This window comes from Rhinolophus ferrumequinum, chromosome 26 (assembly GCF_004115265.2).
Source record: "Rhinolophus ferrumequinum isolate MPI-CBG mRhiFer1 chromosome 26, mRhiFer1_v1.p, whole genome shotgun sequence".
Classification (NCBI taxonomy): domain Eukaryota; kingdom Metazoa; phylum Chordata; class Mammalia; order Chiroptera; family Rhinolophidae; genus Rhinolophus; species Rhinolophus ferrumequinum.
In genome coordinates, this window is record NC_046309.1 from 14,615,358 (window position 1) to 14,634,730 (window position 19,373).

The 19,373-nt window shown below is 52.2% G+C and overlaps 1 protein-coding gene across 3 annotated transcripts in view; it reads left to right on the forward strand.

Moving 5' to 3' along the window:
- PLXNA4 (plexin A4) overlaps nucleotides 1-19,373 on the forward strand; it is a 415,500-nt gene that overhangs the window by 65,339 nt on the left and 330,788 nt on the right. For all 3 annotated transcript variants that reach the window (XM_033098740.1, XM_033098742.1, XM_033098741.1), the window contains exon 2: nucleotides 552-1,816. In XM_033098740.1, coding sequence (XP_032954631.1) covers nucleotides 632-1,816 — 1,185 coding nt within the window. In that variant the 5' untranslated portion in view covers nucleotides 552-631. The remainder of the gene's footprint in view (nucleotides 1-551; nucleotides 1,817-19,373) is intronic.

Below are 19,373 nucleotides of genomic sequence, written 5' to 3' on the forward strand. Positions count from 1 at the left end.
CCTGTGACCTGTTGGCGAGGGTCACAGCCGGTGCAGGCAGCCCATTTCTGCGCCTGTCCCCTCCCCAACCCTTCAGCCTTCTGCTGGCTGCACGTAACCAGGCCCAAGGGCAAGGAGCCCGCAGATGTACAGTCTATGCAGGTCAGCCTCCTGGGTGCAGAGGAGGGTGGAGAGTCGATTTGGGGGGGTTGGGGGAGCAGATGGAGGATCCCAGCACTGAGAGGTTTGTTAAAAAGTTTAAGATTAAGGTTTGTCTCTGGAAGGTGCTGGACAGCGACAGCCACAGTTAGGCCCTCGGCCGGCAATGGCTGTTGGTCGTCATCCTCACTATTAGTATTACTGTTTTATTACCGAAGTCCCCTCCCGGGCCACTCTGCTCTGGCTGTCCCACACACCCATGGTGGCCACGTCCCTGGGCCTCTAGCTTCCCCCAGTACAGTTCTCTGTTTCAATGTGTGCAGATGACTTTGAGGGTCCCCCAGACGAGCTGCGGGGTGACCCTCAGCTGCTGCCATTGTTCCCCAGCATGACGTCTTTCCTTTCCCGCTTAGGGAGCCTCCACTCCTGAGTCCTGGCCCTCCCGGGAGGACGCTCTGCCAGTGCTCGCGTGCCGCAAGGACCCGTGTGTGCAATGAAAGCCATGCCTTGGAACTGGACCTGCCTCCTGTCCCACCTCCTGATGGTAGGGATGGGCTCCTCCTCTCTGCTCCCCCGGCAGCCCCCCCCGCCGGCCCCGAAGAGGCCTTTTGTCACATTCCGGGGCGAGCCCATGGAGGGCTTCAACCACCTGGTGGTGGATGAGAGGACAGGGCACATTTACTTGGGGGCCGTCAACCGGATCTACAAGCTGTCCAGCGACCTGAAGGTCTTGGTGACCCACCAGACGGGGCCGGACGAGGACAACCCCAAGTGCTACCCACCCCGCATCGTGCAGACGTGCACCGAGCCGCTGGTCCCCACCAACAACGTCAACAAGATGCTGCTCATAGACTACAAGGAGAACCGGCTGATCGCGTGTGGGAGCCTGTACCAGGGCATCTGCAAGCTCCTGAGGCTGGAGGACCTCTTCAAGCTGGGGGAGCCTTTTCACAAGAAGGAGCACTACCTGTCGGGAGTCAACGAGAGCGGCTCTGTCTTCGGAGTGATCGTCTCCTACAGCAACCTGGATGACAAACTCTTCATCGCCACGGCGGTGGATGGGAAGCCGGAGTATTTCCCCACCATCTCCAGCCGGAGGCTGACCAAGAACTCGGAAGCAGACGGCATGTTTGCGTACGTCTTCCACGATGAGTTTGTGGCCTCCATGATTAAGATCCCTTCGGACACCTTCACCGTCATCCCCGACTTTGACATCTACTACGTCTATGGCTTCAGCAGTGGCAACTTTGTCTACTTTTTGACCCTGCAGCCTGAGATGGTGTCTCCCCCCGGCTCCACCACAAAGGAGCAGGTATACACATCCAAGCTCGTGAGGCTTTGCAAGGAGGACACAGCCTTCAACTCCTACGTGGAGGTGCCCATTGGCTGTGAGCGCAGCGGGGTGGAGTACCGCTTGCTGCAGGCCGCCTACCTGTCCAAAGCCGGGGCGGTGCTTGCCCAGACCCTTGGGGTCCATCCCGACGACGACCTCCTCTTCACGGTCTTCTCCAAGGGCCAGAAGCGGAAAATGAAATCCCTGGATGAGTCGGCCCTGTGCATTTTCATCTTGAAACAGATCAACGACCGCATTAAGGAGCGGCTGCAGTCCTGCTACCGGGGCGAAGGCACCTTGGACCTGGCCTGGCTCAAGGTGAAGGACATTCCCTGCAGCAGTGCGGTGAGTTGGGGGCGGCCTGTGGGCTGGGGTGGTGCAGTGTGGAGGGTGGACGCAGGCTCCCAGGGGTGTGAATCCCCGTCCTGTTCTGCAGATGGGACGAGTATATCCCATCTCTGGGTCTCGCTGGACTCACGTCACCACCAGCTCAAACATTCTGTGGTTATGAAACTGAGCTTATAAGAGTCAGAGCTGGAGCCAAAACACAGATTTCCTACAGGACACTTTTCTCTATTCCATGTGGGTTTCCTGGCTGTAGGAGACTGTGCCAGGAATAGGCAGGAATTGTGTTACACAGACGTCATGTGTGCCAGGCACTGTGGAAAACTAGTTATCATGTGCTATGGGACAAGACGTGTGTCTACGCTTCTTACCAACGAAGCCTATGGATCACTTTCCTGGGAGCTTAGCATAATCATTGCGGGGTGAGAGGTGAGAGGAGAGCTTAGAATGAAGCCCTTGCTGGGAGTACCGGAGCCAGTCGTTCTACATTTGGGATAGATGGGGCATTTCAGGACAGTTATGCTTTTAGCCTCTTGTGTGTCTTTAGGAAGGTAGATGAGAGTCCGGTGAACCTAGAGGGGAAAGCAGAGCTTGCTTAGAAAAGCGAGTTCTGCATTTATTTACCATCTGCTGTGTGCACAGCTCCACGGAAGAGACACGTCACAAAGTCAGGAAGCAGTCTGGGAAGAGCTCAAGGTGACGGCAGTGCTGAAGGAAACTGGAGGAAGGAGAGAATGCAGGGCTGGCTTAGGAGGCTGGCTCCGGGCCTGTGGGGCCCGAGGGTCCGGTCTGTCCCTCAGGTGCTGCCTTGCTGGGTGCTTACAGGTGCACCAGGTGACACAGCCTAAGTCACCTGTGACCCAACATCCAAAAGCATCTGCCTTTCTGAGGCTTGACTTCTGTTCGTCTTTAAAATGGCCCAGTTTTTTCTCAACCAATTCTTCAAGTGACTTGGAAGGCTCAGCTGTTGGCATCTTCTACATCCTATGTTACTCTCCTTTCCCTTTTTCTTGTCCATTTAAAAAGTTATGAACCTAGTTGGAGAAAATCTATCCTGTGATCTTTATGTAGGAGAGGAAAGGAGAATTCGCTCGTCAGGTAGAAGTGTGCATTCGCATGGCTCTGATTCTTGACTCCTAGCCAAACTTTGGTGGAATTCCATATTAGGAAATGTATTTGGGTTGATTTAAAAAGTGTAAGTTTCCCTCGGTGTAGTAGGGCCATAAGCCAATCTCTAAGGGTCCTGGCACGCACCCCACCCAGTGTGTGGTGAGGCTATTTCTTTACTCACTGGGATCGGGGTTGAGGGGAGAGGTCAGGAAAGAGAAAGGAGGAAAGAGAAAGGAGGAACTCAGCAAAGTTTGTCTTTGACGCCCTGACGTGTTAGGTTCAGGCTGTTTGCTAGTGGCATTTTCGAGGTACCTTGGCTGAAACAAAGGAAATGGGAGAGGTACTACGGGCCCAAACACGCAGCAACAAATTGACAGTCATCGTCAAGCCAGAGAATCGAAGGGACTCTACTGTCTGCTGAGCCCTAGCAGGTGACATATCGTTCGCAGGCTGTGGTTTGCAGCAGTAGATGAACGACTCAGGAGAGTCTATGAAACAGGCCTCTGAACTCGAGGGGCCATGACTGCTCCCAGCGGAAGGTAATAAAAGACAGGCCAGATGCTGTGTTGTGTATATGTGTGTTACACACGCAAACAGTCCCAGGGAGACGTATTAGAATGTTGGTGTGGGAGAGGCCCTTGGAGATGCTCTGGTCTAACCCTTCCTTCCAAGGCCCAGCAAGGTGAATGAATTGTTCAAGGTCACACATCTTGTGAGTGAATGGCAGACACAGCCTTGAGGAGAACCCCCTGGCCTCTCATCACCACGCTTGCACACACCCATGTGGACACACACGTGCACACACACACACACACACGTACGTACATGCGTGCACATCACAATAAATACCCCCACAAGCATGCACACATACACCCTAAGTTAGAAAATGCCAAGTTTATGCTGTGTGCTTACCAAACAGCTAGTTCTTTGGAGATCAGAGGGGTTGGCTATTTGTTCTGTAGATACTTTTCTGTAGAAAACTTGCTCAAACCCTGTCTTTTGGGGCAATGCTCTGGGGAATAACATCAGCGGCAGGGATCCTCCGGCCTGCCCATGGGCAGGAGTTTGGCCCGCCCTGGCTCCCTGCCACAATACAAAAAAGCAAAGTTCATCATGGAAGTCTGCAGAGCTGCAGGTCCCAACACACCACATGGTGGCTTCGGAGAGAACAGAGGAAAAACAGTTTTGCAAGAGAGGCTAATGCCAGGACGGGAGTCATGGAGCCAGATAACAAGCTTTTGATTTTTCCGTTGGCTTTAATTAGCCCTTTCAAGTTAGAGGCAAGTTGAGGGCTGAGAGCAGAAAGGAGGAGGCCAGGAACCGTGCGCAGGGCTGGCACTGCCTCCCCAGCCTGTCAGAAAGGCCACGCCAGCTTTTAATGCACAGTGTCCGTTTCCTTTGATTCGGCCGGGCCTCAAGTTACTTTGCTCCGGAGCTCTCGGCTGCAGTTCATTTGGCCTCAGCTCAGACCACACATGTTTCATGCGCCATCAGCCAGGCCAGCCTCCGAAGCATCCCCACTGAGGAACCGTAGTGGGCACACCCCTGGCAAACCCAGCTTTTCCTCCACCCGTTCCCATGGCTGCTGGGTCCCCGTTCTTCTTCCTTTCCTACCTTAAGGAAGGGAGGGGTGAGGTGTGAACTCAAGAGTTCTCTTTGTCTCCAAGCCCAAGATTCCCCTGAAGCCCGTGGAGTGGGACCGAATCTCAGATGGCCTCTGTCCTGTGGCATTTCAGCTGTAGAAAAATGGTGGAAGGAAGGGAAGGTACCAGAAGGTTGACTTTTAGGACTAGTATTTTGCACGGAAGGGGTCCCCTGTGGGATTTATCATTGTCATAACTCAAAGAGCTCGGAAAGGGTTATGATTAGTGGTTCCTTTTTGTCGTGCACCTCTTGTCCTGGTTCCCTAAGCTAGACTGTTCAGGCTGTGCTACTGTTCAGGCTTTTCTGGCCCCTCTGGTTCCTGGGCACCACATTCCTTCCTCTGAACTCATGCCTCCAGAACTCAGAGCAGGGAGCAGTGTAAGCCTTGGGGCCCCTGGCCCCCTCACCAGGCCCCTGCTGTCCCCTCGGCAGTGTTCGGGGAGGATGTGGCGAGAACATCTGTGTTACTCAGCTTGCCCTGCCATGGGGCATCAGGGGAGCTGCGTGGTGGGCCACAGCCTGGTGACCAGGTGGGGAGAAGCTTGGGCTGGGAGGCTGGAGCCTTGGTCTACAAGCCCCCAGAGAGTTCCCTGGTTTTATCCCGGAGAATCAGGGAAGGCTAGCTGAGCCCATGAGAGAGCAAAGGGGAGGCAGCTGCCAGGAGTGGCCTCCTCATGGGACTGTGTCACTGTGAATGTCACTGCCTGTCGCAAATGCAGATCCCTGAGGAGGCGTTGGGTGTAGAGACTGAGGAAGCAGCCGCTGTTTCCGGGTGCTTATGGGGAATCGAAGCCACTTCTAACTTTGCCTCTGGGCCATTCCTTTCCTATGTCCTGGTTTTTTCTGGCCTGAATGGAAAGAGATATCTGAGATCACACGGGCTAGTGTCTGAAAATTGCTCTGTGGACCACCGGAGGGCATGGGCTGAAGGAGGGTCCTATAGGGATCAGCCAGGGGACCCAATATGTCTTGGGATTCAGGGGACTAAAGACCAACCTGAGGCCCTTGGCTGATGGCAGCCGGCTGGCTTCATGATGATGTAATTCCTCCGTGTCTGCTGCTCAATCCAAGGATGCTCTTTACCTCTTGCTCCCTTTGCTGCCACGTAGCCTCCCCCCAAACCTTCTGTGTGCAGAGCACATAATTATTGGGGTGAGGAGCCTAGAGCCTGTGGCTTCTGTCATGTGTCAGGACCCTAAGCAGGCCAAGGTGACAGATCCCAGCCTTTTCCTGGCAACCCTGACACCCCTACCTGGAGCTGGCAGCTATTGTGGGCCGGGGCTCCTGTTTTCTACATGGGCCACGTGGCCTGGCATCCCAGAGACCCCAGGCATGGCTGTCTGTTCCTCCTCAACCTTTTCCCAGCCTTCTGGGTAACCTCACAGGACACTAGTCCTCTGTCGCCACATGAATTAATCCATGGTTGACTGGATGAAACATTTATTAGGCTTTTGGCAATGTACTCACTCCTGGCGGGTGCCAAGAATCACAAAATGACCTCAGCCTCCAGGAGCCCAAGAGACCAGGAGAGAGATGCACGCAAGAAGGTCGCTGTGATCTGTGGGTAGGAACAACAGCTGTGGGCCTGGGAGTGGCCACCACTGACTCCACTTCATTCTTCCCTGAGTTTGGAACCAATTGGCAGGTGGACACAGGAGCAGGCAGTGTCAGCTTTGTGCTGCTAAGGCCAGATGGGGAGAAAATCCGTTTCTTCATCTTCCCCTCAAGACTTGAACTTCGAGTGACCTGCCAATAGAAAAATGTCGGTCCTTGGGGGCAGGAACTATTATCCAGAATCAGCACCTCACACCCGTCAAGCCGCAGTCGTGGGAGCAGAGAGGGGTGGCCTCGGGCGGCCTGACCATCCCATTGTGGGAGTTTGTATGGTGCCCGGCAGTTTGCAAAGGGGTTCATCACCTGCTTTTCTTCTCTCAGCAGTCCTGTAGGATGATAGAGAGGGCAGCCATGTTCTCCAGTTCAGGACACGGAGGAACAAAGAAGTCAAGTACTTCACTCAAGGTCGTGGGCTGGTAGACTAGAGCCTGCCCTGTGTCCTCAGTGCTCATTCTCAGCAGGCTGCTTTTCCTGCTGGGGGCTCTCGGCGGCGTGCTGGTGGCACCTGCGGTGGCACTGTTCCTTGTCTGGGCTTCACAGGACTCATGCTTCTGGGCCCTGGAGCACTAAGAGCCTGTGGGAACTCCCCCAACACTGCCAGCGCTGGAAAAGTCTCTCACCTTTCCAGAAGCCCCTGGTGGAGCACTGTTGTTGGATCACACACCTGTCTGGCTTTGGAGTTTACCTGCCAGTCCAACCAGTCCCATAAGGTTCATAGAAGCTTCACACGGTCTAAGCTTTTGTTTTTCCACCCAAGCTTCATGCCCAACAGTGAGGAATGATAAAGGAAGAGAACGCCCTTTCTGGGTGCTGTTACTTTCCCTTTTATATTTCTTGTGTCTCTGGCAGGGACAGGGTCACCCCCTCTGGACTCAGGCTGGCCCCCCACCACAGGCTGGGTGGTCACTCAGGTTCGTCTGGCGCCGGGGATCCTGAAACTCCACGAGACTGAGCTTCCGGAATGGCCAGCCAGGCATCCCAGGCTCGGGGTGCTGGTCTCTGCCAGTCTGCTCTGCTTAGGGTGTTTTTTCCCGGTCAGCAGGAAGTGCAGCTCTCGCTAGAAGGGGTGTATCCTGTTGTTGATGGCGCTGGGCAAGGTTTGCTCTTTCTGCTCGGCCACGGTCCTCTCTCAGACCAGGAACTCCTCCTCGTGCCTGCCGTTGCCTCTTTCCTCAACACACATACACACACACACACACACACACGCAAACACACAGGCACACACACACAGGCACATATGCACACACACACATCCACAGGCACACACACGTACACATAGGCACATACACGTGCATGCGTACACAGACGCACACACAGGCACACACACATAGGCACACACATACACACACATGCGCACATGCACACACACAGGCACACGCACACACAGGCACACACATACACAGGCACACGTATGCACATAGGCACACACACGCACACATGCAGGCACACAGGTGCACACACGCACACACAGGCACACACACAGACGCACACACACACACAGAGGCGCACACAGACGCACACACACACACATAGGCACACAGGCACACACACATGCACACACACGTGCACACACACAGAGGCGCACACAGACGCACACGCACACACACACGCGTACATTAAACACCCACGCACCGTACCACTCTCACGTCCCAGTGAGAGCACACATCACAGATCTCCTTTCACATCGGCCCAAGCACTCACCCCTCACACCCCCTGGCCCCTGTACTGCTGACGCCTGGCTTAGCATCTGGGGGACCACCATATCACAACCCCAATCTTTGAAGAATCAAGTCTTCCCCTTCTCCTCTTGAGGTGGTTTCTGTCCCAGGTATTCAGGTGAACGCCCACCCACTTCCCTCTTTTGGGCCGGCAGGGTTTGCAGTGGAAGTCACATCCCCAGTGTAAGGGATGTGGGGTGCTTTGGGGTACTGGATGGTATGCGGGGCCTGGTGAGGGGAAGGGACTCCAGGTTGGCCTCCTAGGCTGGACGTTTCCTCCCAGGATGCCACCCTGGAGCCCATCGGGTCAGCATGGAGACGCCGACTCATTTTCTCATGGTGTCTGCTCCCGCCCTTCATTTCTGTCTGTCTGCTGTTCTCTCTGCTGCATTTCACTGTCTCTCTTGCACTCACACTCTGTGCACTGTCATCTCTTAGGCTCCCTCTGCCTCCCTCTTTCTGTGATTTATTCCGCTTCACACCCACACACTACACAAAGCAGCTAATACAGCGAGATGGCTCTCCCACGTGCACACATGCACGTGCAAACGCACCCCATACAGTGTGCGGTAGCTCTCCCAAAATTGGCAGCTGAGTCTCTCATTCCATCGGCACACGGACCAGCCCATCTAAACCATGCAGACTGGCATTCCTCAGCCTTCCCTTCAATTCCTGTCATCCTCACAGGGTGGCGTCTTGGCCTGGATGCCGGCCTGAGAGTTTGGACCTTTGGGTCTCAGCCAGTCCCCACTCCTGAGATGTCACTGGGCTGGTGAGCCGTTTCCTTTGGCTTTGTATATGTTTCCTCTTCAAGAAGGAGGTATTCAAATAATATCCCTTCAATAAAGTGTCCCGAGACTCCTAAGGAAAGAGAAACACATAGACACGAATAAATCATAATACACGCAGAGCACCTTATATTTGTAGGACCCTTACGCAGCTTCATAGCTCCATCGATATCTTTCCCTCTGGTTATAATAAGCACACAGTGGGACAGAAAGGGACTTCCTAATATTGCTGTGATTTTTTTTTTCATGCTTTGTTTTTTTTTTTTTGTTTTTTTTTTCTCTCCACCAGTATCTAGTTTTGAGAGATTTGGGCTGCGCTTAACCCAGATGTTATGTCAGTATCCCAGGCCTGAAATGTGCCTGCTGCCTCCCTTGCCATCCAGTACATGAGATGACTACTAAGCTAAGTCATTTGAAGGAGAGGATGCATTTTGGGCCAGACCCTCCCTGCTGCTACCTTCAGATGTCCCTGCAGTTTTTGCAAGGCAGGAGGGAAGAACTCCATGGGGGCACACGGCATTTGCTTCTTTTCATTAACAAAGTTAGTGGAGAGAAGGGGAAAAAAAAAAAAAGACAACTAAAGGAGTTCTCCATTTACATTTTATTTCCCTAGTAGATGGCCCCCCCATGCTGTCCACATACATGAAATGGGGTCAGTAGGGGAGAAGAAAGCCCACGTCTTTCCCTGGTCTCACTGTCATTACTCTGTCTCTGTCAGCGTTCCAAAATATAATGGGATTTGTTCGGCTGATTTATCCCGCGTGCAGGCTACATTATCCAGCCCCACACACGGGCCTGAGGAGCAAGAGGGGAAGATGCCCGGCAGCAAGAATGGGCTAATAAAATTTATCCCCACTCACAAGGGAATGACCTACTCCATCATTCAGCCTGGCAAGCAGGGCCACCGATTCCCAGCGCCCACCAGAAAACACACAAACCTGATTGCTGCGGCATGCCCCACTCCGATTCCAGTTCTGGTGGTGCAGGAGACTGGGAGGGCACTGGGAAGGTGGGATGGCTGGGCTGCGTGGGCTGTGGATTGCTTTGCCCTTGACAGGTAGTCCCTCGGGACCTCTGAAGCGAAGGTACGAAAAGAGAAGGACAGTACCCAAATGGGTTTTACTTGGTACCCTTCCCGACGCTGAGACGTCCCTCGGTCCAGCTTTGGCTACTGGCCCTGCCCCAGGGTCATGTGCAGCGCAGGGCGACGAGTCTGGGTGCTGATTCTCTCACTTGGCGGGCCGATAGCTCTGGTCACGGTGTCGTGGCCCTCTCTGCAGGTCAGAGGGCGGACGCTGGGGCTCTCAGCAGCTGAGCGAATGAGGAGAAGGTCGTGGGTTCAGCCCCAGGATGCTGAGGTGATGCTGCTTTCTGACCACTGTGCTCAGCCGCTCTTAGGAGGGTTGCGTCCCCATAGCTCACTGTTGGTTACAGCCAGGCCTGCTGGGAGTGTGCTCGGCTAATGCCCCACTCTTGGAAAAACAGCTCCAATTAGTGGCATTAGTTTCCTATTAGAAGGATAGCTTGTTATGGTGATAAGTGAAAGACCATTTAGATATCTGGGGGGACTGGGCCACAGACAGTCTCAAAACACACAGAACTACCAAAATGAGTATAAAAGTGTTGCTTTCAGCAAATCGCTTTCATTGTTCCGTAGTAGTTAAATACATTAATTCAATGGATGTTTGTCTCCGACACACACACACACACACACACACACACACACACACACACAGCTCCTAGAACATCATGACCTTCTATCCTGTATGTAGGTACCAGCCCTTTGTGAGATGCTTAGAAACACAACACTCGGCTCTTGGGAACGTTGGTGTCGTTTGTTGGGTCATTTTCCCAAAGCTGAGACCCTTCCCCTGAAGCCCCTCCAATGTGTTTGTCTGACGAGGTTTTTGTGGCAGTGTTTGCTGGCATCCCCTCTCTTGCTCTGTGCCCCCTCGTTTTCCTACAATCTCACTGCGAAAGACACAATAAAGAATCCTTCTGAGCTAAGGGGGCCGTAGCGAAGTGGATGAGCCCTCGTTCCCATGTTCCGTTTCCCTTGGCTGTGCTCACGGCCAGGTGCGGGGCCAGCCTTCACCTGATGCCGGACTTCTCTGTCTCTCAAGAGAGTTCAACCTCTGGGGTCAGCGTGGGCCACCTGCAGACCTTCTGGGGAAGGTGAGAACTCATCAAAGGGAAAAGGAAGTTTATGCAGCGCAGCAAAGCCATGAGGGGTTTGTATGGTCCCATTTTGTAATTCTTTGTTACAAACTAGCACTCAAGTATGTGGGACTATTGTATGGAGTAAGAGGCTTTGTGATGAGAACAAACCCAGCTTACTAGAGTCTCGCCAAGAGGATTCTCTCTGCTGACCCCCCCACCCCACCATTGGAGGGCGCAGTGTCGTCTCAAGGGTGGATACACTGTGGGCAGCAGACGGTGTGTATTGCTGAGCGCCTAGGGCTCAGCCGTCACATTTGCAATATGGCCCCAGTATGTGGGTGATCGTTCTTTTCCTGTACTGCACAGCTTTATAACTGGAGACTCTGTGTAGACCTGAGCTACTTCAGCTGACCTGATCAGTATCCCGCTTTAGAGAGAAATCCCACTTGCGTAATTCACTGTTGCCCCATTTCCAGCGGAGGCCTGCTCTGGTCAGGTCTGCGTATGTATGTGCGCACGATTCATTCATGGAAAGCAATGGAGGGCTGCCGAGCTTGAAGAATCTAAAGACCTTCTCTAGTCTGTGTCAGCAGGTACCTCCCAGGTGCCCTCCTCTTTTTCTCCTAACTTGTATTTCTTTTCAAAGATTCAGCTCTCATTTTCCTTTGGGACCCAGGAGCCCAGGAAAGGAGCAGCTCAGTTCTGAGGATCGGCCAAGGGCCTTCTAAGGAGGGGAGAGTTATTTCCTTCCAGAGGTCACAGAAGGGCAGAGCACTTCCTGGAAGGCAGGAGAAGGAGCTGCGGCCGGGGCTCCTCCCCGCTCAGTCTCTGACCCCGAGAGTAGGTTCCCCTGATGTTGGAATAGGTTTCCTTGGGGCCACTCTCTTGCCACCCCTTTGGAATCTCCTATATTAGATCAGTTTTTTTCCCTGCTGTGCTGGGAACTTGGGGTTCTGGTACCTATTTTCTGGTAACTTGATAGATCATGGCTGGGGGGGCAGGCATCATTTTACTCTGTAGGCCTCAGTTTCCTCTTCTGTAAAATGGGTCATTGGGGTCTAAGATCCTGAGTCATTTTCCTTCTCTGAAATAGCCTGATGTATGAAAGTCGCCATGGTCTGTGCTGCACAGAGAAGTCAGACATGAGCCCAGATGTTCTGCTTCCACAAAGCCCTGCTGCTTCCCCAGACAGTTGGCCATGCCCTCTGTACCCCCAGCACCAGGTACATAGCGGAAGCAGGGCCTTGTCCGGTCACGGCCCAGGTGTGTCTCCCCAACTAGAAAAGAGGGAGGAACTGAGACGTTTCATCTCTGTGTTGTTGGGTCCTCCCCAAGCGTTCTTCAGCAAATCAGTGAGTGAGGAATAGTAAATCGTGTTGTCTTCATGTAGTGCCTCAGTGTCCCCTAATGGAAACAGGAATTCCAATAGCCTAAGAGACCACAAATTTGATGGGAAAAGGCCCCACTGAAGGCCCTACCATGGGTGAGCGCGGGCCAATCTCTGATGCCTTCTTCCCCCGTCTAGTGGTCTGGCCTCCCAGCTTTGTGGCTGGGCGTGGGGGTGCTCAGGACCCCTCTGCATGGGACTCGCTGCTACTTTTGCATTCAGGGAGGGCAGGAGAGCTGCTCCCAGAAGAAACGACTCCTCTCTCTGCTGGACTAAGAGCTGCCCGTTAACAGTGGGAGGACCAGATCTGACTTTGGATTTTCCGCCCTGGGCTTAGAGATGGCTGCTGCTGGCCCGGACAGTGGACACTTGCATCCCGGGAGGAGGCGGTGGCTACACTGTCTATACCCACCTGTTCACCTGTGTGGCCTCCTGGGGATTAGTTTGGGATATTTGTAAACAGTGACGCCGGGGCTGAGAGGAGCAGCCTGTGGCTGTGGAGGAGACTGTGTCCCAGAACTGAGCTAATTGGCCCCCGGGGGATGGACCTGGTGACCCTCTAAGTCATTAGCGCTGCATTTGGACCACTGAGCTCTGGCCGACTTCTGACCTTTTCGTAATGCGGACTCCATATGTGTTTCTGCAAAAGTGGGGCACCTGAGGGTGGGGCTAAAACAGCTCCATTTGGCAGGTGTGGTGCCACCAGGAACCAGCCCAGGGGCCATGCTAGCTGGGGGGAGGGGTGATTTCAGGATCAGGGCCCCACCCCACCTCATCATCCTTGGCCTTCAAGATGGAGTGGCGCAGTGTCAGGGGGATGGTTCCTTATGAGTGTGTCAGCCGGCATGGGGTTCGGCGAGGATGCACAGGCGCTCCACAGGAGATGTCCCCGTGGTACCCCAACTAGGCCCCTTCTTCGGCTTTCCCCAAGAGTCTCTGCAGAGACCACCAGACACTTCTGGCGTTCTTGGGTGGTTGCTTTGCAGCTCTGCCCCGGAGCCGGGGAGACTGCCGGAGGAAGGATGCTGGCAGCATTTAAAATCCCCTTTCCGTGGAGATGATAGAGCTTTTCAGAGCGCCGGTCTCTGCAGAGTGGGAGCAATTTCCCTGTAATTGGTAAAGTCACCGTAACTGCTGTGTCATTTGTATGTAGCCGCACATAATTGCGCAGTAACCTTTGCCGCTGTGTGCAGGGGGAGCACGGTAAACTCTTAGATTGTAATTCAGAGAGTCAGCTCCAGCTCCCCATGCCATCCCCACCAACACCGCTCAGGGTGGCCTTCGGGGCGGCCATGGGCCTCTCCACGCCCTGGTCCAGTGGCTCTTGCTCCAGAACGACAATGCTTGTCCCTTGCCGGTGTGATCTGTGCATCCTCAGAGAGGACAGGACCTCCACTGTGACCCACGCCAGGCCTTCTCAGACCTCAGTGTGCAGCAGAATCACCTGGGGTGATGTGAAGATGCAAATCCCAGAGCCCCATCTCAGAGTGAGTGATCCGGTTTCTGAGTGGGGCCCGAGAATTTTCATTTCTAATGAATAGAGGTGATGCTTCTGGAACGTAGGCCATTCCTCTGCTCTGCCCTTTACACTCATTGGTCTGCTAGATCTTTAGGAAGTACCACCTTCGCTATTTCATCTTGCTAACATTAGCTCCTTTAATCTTGAGTCCACCTCTCTGAGGCAGAGGCCATGCATTTCCCCACAGACTCTGCGACTCACCAAGTTGTCTGAATTGTCTAAGATGACAAACAAGAAGAAGAGTTAGCCCTCCCACAACACTTAGGAAGTGCCAGGCATTGTCCTACTTGTCGTAAATCACTTAATACTCACCACAGCACTAGGACGTACGAGGTCTGACAATTATGTTCACGAACTTGTTGCAACGCTGTTGCTAACCTTTTTTGATATCAGAGGGATTATTCATTATGAATTTGTACCAACTGGACACACAGTTAACCAAGTTTACTATTTGGAAGTGCTGAAAAGGCTGCGTGAAAAAGTTAGACGACCTGAACTTTTCGCCAACAATTCATGGCTCTTGCATCACGACAATGCACCAGCTCACACATCACTGTAGTGAGGAAGTTTTTAGCCAGTAAACAAATAACTGTATTGGAACACCCTCCCTGCTCACCTGACTTGGCCCCCAGTGACTTCTTTCTTTACCCGAAGAAAAAGGAAATATTGAAAGGAAGACATTTTGATGACATTCAGGACATCAAGGGTAATGAGACAACAGTTCTGATGGCCATTCCAGAAAAAGAGGTCCAAAATTGCTTTGAACGGTGGACTACGCAGGGGCATCAGTGCATAGCTTCCCACAGGGAGTACTTTCAAGGTCACCGAAGTGATACTCAGCAATGAGGGATGGAGCACTTTTTCTTGGACGAGTTCGCAGGCTTAATTGTCAGACGTCATGTACACTGTTATTATTATTCCCATTCTACCCATAATAGATTGAGGCACAGAGAGCTTAAATATTAGGTTGGTGCAAAAGTAATTGTGGTATTTGCAATTATTTTTAACCTTTTAAACTGCAATTACTTTTGAAACCAACCTAATAACTTGCCCGAGGCATTAAGTAATGAAGCTGGGATTCACACCTAGGCATTCTGACTCTAGTTCCACAATGTTAGCTACTGTAAAACTGAGGCTTTTTTGTTCATCTTTATTAAATTTATTGGGGTGACAGAAACTCAGGCTTTTATTTAGTTATCCATGCATCCATGCATGCAAGCATGCATGCATCCAATCCATCCATCTATCCATTTAACACATATGCCCGAACCTACTATGAACCAGGAACTAAGCTAAGGGTATAAAGATGCATAAAACATGGTTCCAGCCTTGAACTCATGGTCCCTGGAGTCCAGTGGCTCACCAGGCTTAATGTATAACCCATGCATCCCATGGGGACATGGCGGAAAGCAGATGTTATCCTCCTGATTGGGACAGAGGGGACCCCACAGTGTATGGCCCGGTCTAAAGCTTCCATATCTGTTCACGGGGTGGCCCAAGTAGACCTCACCTGTATTCCCATGCGACAGACCCTATTCCCTTCCCTTGGCAACACGAAACTGCTCTCTAATAAACAAACATTCTGACAGTGGCCACAGCTCATTCCCGGGTATTTGTGGCGGGAGAGAAGTGACCTGGGCCTGCAGGCGAGGCTGGGCTTCTGATTACAGCACAGCCAGTCCCTTCCTGGCTCCTCTAATCTTGCGGCTAATGGGGCCTCGGGAGGGCTCGGCCACGGCCAGAGCAGACAGGGTCCTTGCCCGTTGCCCAGGCTGCTCAGGAACCCACGCCGGCCCTCACCTGTTGAAGGCTCTCTCACCAATTAGCCTCCCTTCCCAGGCTCACACGGCCCTGGCGTCTGTTCCCTCTACTTTGCCCCCGCCCCCCAGTCTGTGGGCCTTGTGGGACCCTCTGCCTTCTCTTCCCGGTACTGTAATTACCCTGCAGCTTCAGCTCAGACCTGGCAGGTCGTGACCTTGGAGCATTGTGCCCTGGTCAGGAGGCAGCTCGAGTCACCCCTGCAGCCGTCCTACCCCTGTTCCGGGTGGGATTTCCACGGGAAAAAGTGAACGTGCACTGTCACCTCACAGTGATGAAGTGCTTTCCTGCTTACCAGGTGCCGTCATACCTGTTACCTCACCCAGTCCTGTCTTGCTAGTTTACCGTCAAGGAAAAGGAGGCTCAGAGAACAGGAGAAGGCTAGGCCACGCTGTGTATCGGGGGGCAGCTGGGCTGCTTGGTGAACGCGAGGCCTGGGTTTCTTCCACGATTTCAGCGTGAAAAATTACCCCCATCGCTCCAGCTTCGAGGAAACAAAGAGTGCGTCCATCTCATGCCACAGCTGGGGTGCCTCAGCATCCATGCGGACCTGGGCTGCGCCTGCTCAGAGCCCCCCATGACCCCTTCATCACCTGAGGCCCTGTTCAGAGGGAGAAACCGAGGCGGGGGGCGGCCTGGGGAGAAAGTCCCCATTGTTTTTTGTTTTTGTTTTTTATTAGCTCCAGGTGTACTAAACAATATAATAGTTAAACATTTACACCCCTCACAAAGTGCTAACCCCCTCCCCCAATCTACTACCGCTCTGACATCGCATGTGGTTGCTCCAATTCCATTGACACTATGTGTTCCCTGTGCGGTACTCCACATCCTGTGACTCTCTCTATATAAAATTATAGTTGACATTCATTATTATTCAGCTTCAGCTTCAGGTGTACAGCGCAGTGGTCAGGCGTCCACACCGTCCTTGAAGTGGTCTCCCTAATGAGACAAGGTACCCCATTGAGTACCCTATAAAATCTTTACAACATTATTGATTATATTCCCCAAACTGTCTTTCGTAACCCCATGGCAATCTTCCGGTTACTGATTGTGCTTTCGAATCCCTTCCTCGTCTCCCTTATTCCCACCCTCCTCCCATCGAGCAACCCTCAGTTTTTCCTCTATGTCTCTGAGACTGTTTCTGATTACTTTGTTCGTTTATTCTATTTTTTAGATTCCTCATATAAGTGAGATCATATGGTATTTGTCTCTGACTATTTCACTTAGCGTAATGTTCTCTAGGTCCATCCATGTCATTGCAAATGGTGAGATTTCATTCTTCTTTATGGCCGAGTAACGCTCCATTGTATAAATGTACCACCGTTTCTTAATCCAGTCATCTAGCGATGGACAGACGGTTGTTTCCATGTCTTGGCTATTGTGTACAGTGCTGCAATAAACATAGGGGTGCATAAGTTTTTTTGAATTAGTGTTTTGGATTTCTCTGGCTAGATACTTAAGAGTGGAATTGCTGGGTCATAAGATAGTTCCATTTCTAGTTTTTTGAGATACCTCCATCCTGATTTCCATAGTGGCTGCACCAACCTGCAATCCTGCCAGCAGTGCACCAGGGTTCCCTTTTCTCCACATCTGCGCCAGCACTTGTTGTTTGTTGATCCCGTTGTTCCTGGAATCCAAATACCATGCTAGGAGCCCCCACTGCAGTCTTTGCTGTATTTGAACCTCAGGACGACACCAGGAGGTAGGCAATGTGGGGGGTGTCTGTCAGGTCCAGGTGAGGAGACAGAGACCTGGCTCCTGACGTAGCCTCGTAGGGAGCCATCATGAGCTGGCCACCAGGCTGAGCCATCCTCACTTCCTTTGGATGCAAATGTCCCTCACCAGGCCCTTTGCTGCACATGGTGACACAGCTTCTGGAGCTCACAAGTCCCTGACTTTCTGCATTGGAACAAGCGATGATTCAATGATGCAGTTGGCCAAATGCAGACCATCTGTTTGTAGGTGGCTGTTTATTTATTTGCTTGTGTCCTGCCCAGCCAAGGGGAAGAATGGTTTTCAGTAACTCAGAAAAGCATTTCTGAGGGCCGAGCAGCCTAAGCTTCCCCAGGCCAGCGAGGGGTGGTGGAAGACTGGGAAACAAGGACTGGTTTGCTCCCGGCCTCAGTTTCCTCCTGGGCAGGGCAGACAATCATTCAGACTCATCATCTACTTGGAAATGGGCCATGATGGACAAGGCACGTTAGCTGATGGCAGAGGTCCTCGCAGCACAGCGTGAGGCCAAGAAAGTGAGGGATGAGGCCTCTCTAGGAACCAGAGGCCGGAACATGCAACGTCACGCACGTTCCCAGCATGCCCTAGGCTGCCCTCAGAACACCTGGTAGGTCACTGCAGCTGGTCCCGCAGGGAGGAACCATCGTCTTCCCTCCGTCTGGATTTTTTGTTCTTCTTTTCTGTCCATTCCTTTCATTCTTCCCCACCTGTCTCCTTTCCTTTCCTCATTTTAGGAAAGAACTATAAAGATCTTGAAACTATAAAGATCTAGACCTTGAAAGCTCCCTCCTAACTTTGACTCCTACAGTTTTTTTTTCCCCTTTTTCTTTTCTTTTCTTTCTTTCTTTCTTTCTTTCTTTCTTTCTTTCTTTCTTTCTTTCTTTCTTTCTTTCTTTCTTTCTTTCTTTCTTTCTTTCTTTTTAATTTATCGGGGTGACAATTGTTAGTAAAATTACATAGATTTCAGGTGTACAATTCTGTATCACATCATCTATAAATTACATTGTGTGTTCACCACCCAGAGTCAGTTCTCCTTCCATCACCATATATTTGATCCCCCTTGCCCTCATCTCCCACCCCCCACCCCCCTGACTTCTACAGTTTTTTGTTTTTGTTTTTCTCTTTTGAGGGGGGAGAAGTCGTGTTTGGTCTGGTGCTGTTGGACCGTAGCATGCGAGAGCAGGGTGAGCAGAGAGAGGCACGGAGCACGTGGCCTGCCCAGGCTCTCCCAGTCCTCGCCTTGACTGCTCCCCACCCCCACGATAAAAAGGAGGGGAGAGCTCAGAGAGAAGATGGAGATGCTAAACCCGTTGTCTTCCCTGAGATGGACAGTAGCTGTCTCCCCCACTTCTGGGAGGGAGCCGGAGGTCCCCCCATCCCCCGGAAGCTCTGAAAAGCTCAGAGTTGGCCACTTTCGCATAGCTCCCTGCAAGAGCCTGCCTGCTGCTTCTCCAGATGCCTTTTCCTTTGGCTGGATTGAAGCCTTTAAAAAAGTGACACCTTGTATTTTATTATTTTATTTTACTCCTTTCTCTGAAAAGTCCAAAGACATTTACAGGCATGAGCTCTGTAGGTTTTATGGAAGCCCATCAAAAAGCAGGGCTTGTTTCCTTTATCTTTATAGAGTGGAAAATAAAAGTATGGAATAACTCTTCTAAGGCCACACAGTTCTTTTGAGAAAAGGGGAAAATCCAGTGGGGATTCTTCGAGCCTGGGAGAGGTCTATGCCAACCCAGAGCTGCCCAGAGGGGAGCCCGGGGGGCTCTGCACCAGCCATTGTCAAGGTCTTTGCCACTCGCGAGGTCAGAATCCAGCTGTGACCCTCTGCTTACATTTGGGTCTCACCCTGGAATAAAACAGGGAGAGATTCAGTTGAAACACTGTGAGGGAAACCGGCCCAAAGCCTTTCCTGTTGGTTCCCTGACTCCTGAAATTGTTCTGGAATCAGGAGCAAGAGTTGAGTCCGTGTGTCCCAGAATATGCAGGGAATATTCTCTGTATAGAATGCTAGGGGGTGTTCTGGTCCAACATGGTTTAGGGAGTAAAACATTCGGGAAAGGCTGAGGTA